At 47.0% G+C, this 5,000-nt stretch overlaps 1 protein-coding gene across 12 annotated transcripts in view; it reads right to left on the bottom strand.

The window, feature by feature from the left end:
- sema6dl (sema domain, transmembrane domain (TM), and cytoplasmic domain, (semaphorin) 6D, like) overlaps positions 1-5,000 on the bottom strand; it is a 37,075-nt gene that overhangs the window by 102 nt on the left and 31,973 nt on the right. For 5 of the 12 annotated variants that reach the window (XM_053234735.1, XM_053234739.1, XM_053234733.1 and 2 more), the window contains 2 exons: positions 4,761-4,925; positions 1-3,837 (listed from right to left, as the gene is read on the bottom strand). The exon at positions 1-3,837 is cut by the window's left edge and continues 102 nt beyond it. In XM_053234735.1, coding sequence (XP_053090710.1) covers positions 2,612-3,837; positions 4,761-4,925 — 1,391 coding nt within the window. In that variant the 3' untranslated portion in view covers positions 1-2,611. The remainder of the gene's footprint in view (positions 3,838-4,760; positions 4,926-5,000) is intronic. The other 7 variants (XM_053234741.1, XM_053234742.1, XM_053234743.1 and 4 more) reach the window with 2 other exon arrangements.

Below are 5,000 nucleotides of genomic sequence, written 5' to 3'. Positions count from 1 at the left end.
GGTTTCGCAACAGACCTACACGTTAAAATACTCTGGAGGAACAAAAAAAAAAAAAAAAACATAAAACAAACAAACAGCCAGTTTCCGCACAGTCTTAGCGTTTAAAATAAAACGAGTTGCGTTTGTTGTTGTGCACGGACGTGACTGCGGTGTGAACGTTTAGAATGCGAATACAGCTACAGCGCGTACATCACCAGGTGGAGGCGTGGCCGAAAATCAGACACACACACGATATCGCCGTGGGGGCGGAGCTTATTTTAGCGTCTGTGCCCCTGAACATCAGGACACACGTCTTCTGAAAGCTTCTGAACACACGGTAATACGGCGATTATATCAGATTAACGTTCAGGTGATGATCGGCACACGTCTAATCAAATGTAAACAAATCAGACCTAAACACCTTTGTAAAGAGACACACATGCAAAACAACAACAACGATGGATTTTTCTTTCTTTTTTCTTCCCAAGTTAATTACAGCAATACGATTTTAGTTAATAACTTTAATTGCAAAAATTTATTTTTATTTAATCTTGTATTTAAATCCAAGGTATTGATGATTGTTTTTTTGTACCGTTATCTCGACATCACGAAGCTGAACGTCAGCCGTGTGGATGCGCTAAAGCGAAACTTCTCACGTAGCTGCAGGATTAGCACTAGCTAGCTAACATGGTTTCTGTGGGGTTTATTCCACAACCACTCCGGTTTTCCTCCATGTGACGTTTAATTGCATAAATATAAGTTATATAATAATCTGAACGTGTGATTAGATTTAGAGATGAATCACTGAGCAGCATGTTCAAAAACATTTTAATAACAAATCAGTGAAACTGCAGCATAAGAAAAACAATCAATGCTCCGCTAATGTTTCCTCTCCGTCGCCTGGCTGTGGATTAAACCCCCCGCTAACAGGCTAATGGTAATGCTATAGCTAGCGTTTCAGCCGTACGCATCTTAAACACAAGAAACAACTTGTTATTTTTAAGAGAATTAAACAGAATAAAGTCGTCTCTGGGCATCGAGTCGTAAACAGCGGAGTGAAGGCGATTCTCGACATTAAATGCAATACATTCTGCAGGCAAAATTATTCTTTATTATTATTATTATTATTATTATTATTGTCATCGTTCTTGTTTTTCTCTTTTCCTTTCATTCTTCTCATGATTAAATGTGCAATGATTTTAAGGAAATGAAAATCCACAGCGAGTGTTTCTCGGTAAGGCACAGAACACACACTTGCCTCTGAAATGTCCGTATTTATATATTTATATATTTACAGTCGTCGTCATTACCGGCATGACTGGTTGCTAGGACACAGCGGTAGCTGTTACAGTGATTACAAGCGCAAATTCATTCAGATTCTGTAACGGCCGAGTCTGGGTGGAAATCTGGAGGTTAATATAACAGCTCATTAGAACACGGAGTGTGTTTTAGACATTTTAGACATGCAGTTATTTAGCACAATGCTAAAGTGGTAGCTATAAGCTTCCACTACGTGTTAGCTACATTAGCCTCGTAGCTCCAGTGCAAAACTACAGACGTCTCGCAGATCGACTACGATTATTTAAATTACTGAAATTCAGGAGTTTTATAAATGAAAAATTCGACCTCAGTGTGTTTCTCAGATTGAATAATGAAATAATAAACTGCTGTTCAGTGGCTGAACACACACATGCACACACACACACACACACACACACACAGAAACACACACACACACACATGCACACACACACACAATACCATTGTTCGTCTAAACTCAGTAGCAGCAAATTATTGAAATGTTTCCCAGTGAGTTTAAAAAAATAAAACAAAAAGTTCAGAGCAGGCACATGGACACACACACACACACACACACACAGAAACACACACACACACAGAAACACACACACACACACACACACACACAGTAATGTTAACGGTTTAGTTTTAGGACAGTAATAACCGGAGCTGGAGAGAAGCCAGCTGTAAGTGCATCCTCGGAGCGTTTGTGGAACGTTGTAACTACGTAAATTCGTAACGTTTCCCGTCGCCATGACACACGTCACCACCTCGCATCATTCCTCCAGTCGAATGCACAGCTTTTCCTCAGTCCTACGTATTTATTTTTAATCGATGCTGGTTAACAAGAAACATATTTCAAGTATTCCTGCAACAGGTTAATCCCACATGACCTTTAACCTTTGACCTCAGACGTCCCTGCCGCCTCGCAGGTCAACGTTTTTGCTCATTGGCTCTTTCAATGTTCCACCGTTTTGTTTCTGATTTATAGGCATTTAAACTTCCCTCGTTTGTGACGTAAACATCCCACGGATCCGTTCGTCTCGGCAGAGTTTCATTTCTCGCTCGGTCTCGCAGAGGATCAGCTTCACGTGGAGACGTTTCTGTCATACTTCCTGCGCTCGCCGTGTCTCCTGGAACAGTTCCTCAAACCCCGCCCTCGTTAAATCCCGTCATTTCACTCGTTTATGGAGTAACTGGCCGTATTCCTGCCTTCACTACGTTTAATTCCCACTCCGTTCAGTAGCCATGTTTCTTTTACTGTCCTCATCTGAGCCAAAACAGCTTTTTATCGTTGGCCTGCGTTCTCCGGAGTGCGTGATTGGTCCTCGGCTCAGTAGCTGTATTTGTTTACGGGCCTCGTTTGCGGTACGAATCCTCCGGGTTTGGGCGGAACGTCCGGCTTTAACGACGCCGTTCGTTTAACAGAAGTCCGAGGAAGTGATCCGTATCCGCTGTAGCTGTGTTGCCTCGAGATGCCCTGCGAGTCCATCCTGGAGGGCGGTGTGGGCGGAGCCAGCGCACCTCGGTTGAAACTGGAGTGACGCACCACCACAGCGCCGGATGATCCGGCATGGCGGTGGGCGGAGCCGACGCGCTGGAAACGCTGCCTATCGAGGGTCCCCATTTGTCCGGTGGGTGACGTGGGCACGGACGGGACGTCCACGCGTTTGGTGGGACTGTGTCTGGGTAACGAGGACGACGGCGAATAGGACGAAGCCGAGTAGGATGAGGGCGGGGAATAGGATGTCGGGGAATAAAGTGACGCTTCCCGACTTGGAACTTTGGGTGGGATTTCTGCTAAGTTCCCCATGGGCTCGAGCATCAGGTGCGGGCGAGGGCGTGGCGTGTCGGCCATGATGGCTTTAGGGTTGGCGTTTATTGTCTCAGCCTCGTTAGCCTCGTTAAGATGTTTCAGGAGCTCGTTAAGTGTGTTTCTAGCGTCTACGGAACGCCGCCGCTCTTTATGGACCGACTTCACGCTGCCAGTGTCGCTGCTCGGGACGGTTTTCTCGTGCGTTGCGTTTGGAAGCACGACAGCACTTGGGATGCTGGGGTTTTGTGGGCTTTTGGGCGGAGCCTCTTTCCGAGACACACACGTTTTCCCTTGTGCCTTTTCCCACTGGCTCTTGTTCGGCTGCAGCCCCTTTTGGTGGAGCACCGGCGTCGACTCGGGCGTGGGCAACGCCGCCAGCTCCGGGTTTTGCCTGCTGAGGATGATGGTCTTGGATTCTGGGTTCTTTTCATCTTTGTCTCCGCTGAAGTAGATCCTCGCCTCCTCCATGGCGCTGGGAAATTCCTTCACCGGACTCTCGAAGAGGCCGTTCAGCTTGGTGAAGCTCCCGGTGGAGTCAGTGCGTGACGGTGCCGACTCCTCGTCTTTACTGTGCGCCGCTTTGTGGATTTTGCGCGTCTTCTTGTGCAGGAAGACGTCTCGGTAGCAGTAGACCACAGCGCCGGCGATGAACGCCCCCAACAGGAACGCAGCGAAGACGCACGTGATCAGGATGTTCATGTGCACCAGCTGGTTGGAGTCGGCCGACTGGATCTCCCAAATGCCTGCGAACACACAACAACGCCGTGTGAACTCACACTGAACACACACACACACACACACACACACACAGAGTGGAGAGCTCCTCCTTCACCTCCACCTCCTCCACCTCCACCTCCTCCACCTCCCCCCAGCAGGCATTCGCTCACTTCCTGAGATTTATTTAAACTTTATACTCATGAAGACGTGTGAAGGTAATCCAGCCCTACGGAGCAGAAGTGCATCCAGAGCAGATGAGAGAATCGGATTAGCCGGAAGCTAGCAGCTCATATAACAGGATTATGTTAGTGAAGAAGACGTCGTCCACTCAGCCGTTAAAAGCTTTAAGAGTTCCAGGAGTAAAGTTTGTTAGCGTTCAGCCCCAGATACCTGATCATATCGAGAAGAGGAAGCGTGTCTTCCGAGTGTGTTAGTGTCCACGAGAGAAACTGAGCGAGTGTTAGTAACTGAAGCGGGAACAGTGCTGGTCTGCGTAAGGCCTTCGGAAGACTTTCAGGAAAAACAAAAGAACGAGAAAGAAAAGTAGAATCAAGAACTAAACAGTAAAGGAACTGAGAAAAAGCAGATAAAAGAGAACAGAAAGAAGACATGTTGCTCCACTGAAGGAAAAAAACTGAAAGAACAAATGAAGAAAATAAACTGACATGTAAGCTGTGGGGACCTGAGCGCTGCTGCTAACGTCGCCTCGCTAAGCTAACAGCTAAAGAGGAAGTTAGCTATTAAAATACAAAACAGTAAAATGGAATGAGTTTCAATCTGCTTAACTAAACACATCAGTGTGTGTGTGCGTGTGTGTGTGTGTGTGTGCGTGTGTGTGTGTGTGCGTGTGTGTGCGTTTCCATGTTTTTGTATTTTAACAGCTAGCTTTAGAGAGATGATCGCTAGCAGCAGCATTACCCAAAATCCCTTGCTCCCGTCAAGGCCTTACCCTCCATCACCGATTCAAATGATCTGGAAGTTTCCGAATCGTCGCGGAGAACGGATCTCCGTGTGTCGAGGAGTTGAGGAGGAAGAGAGGGAGGAGTGTGTGGGGAATGTTTAGGTTCTGAAGCGGAGGACGGCGTGACGGACAGCGCCGGCTTTTCCTGTTCTGCTGCAGTAAACACATCATTCACACAGTTATTCCAGCTTCCAGAGAGTCCGGAACGTTCTAGAACGTCTAGCGGTC

The sequence above is a fragment of the Pangasianodon hypophthalmus genome, chromosome 6 (assembly GCF_027358585.1).
Source record: "Pangasianodon hypophthalmus isolate fPanHyp1 chromosome 6, fPanHyp1.pri, whole genome shotgun sequence".
NCBI classification, from domain to species: Eukaryota; Metazoa; Chordata; class Actinopteri; order Siluriformes; family Pangasiidae; genus Pangasianodon; species Pangasianodon hypophthalmus.
This window is presented reverse-complemented; position numbering and strand designations above follow the sequence as displayed.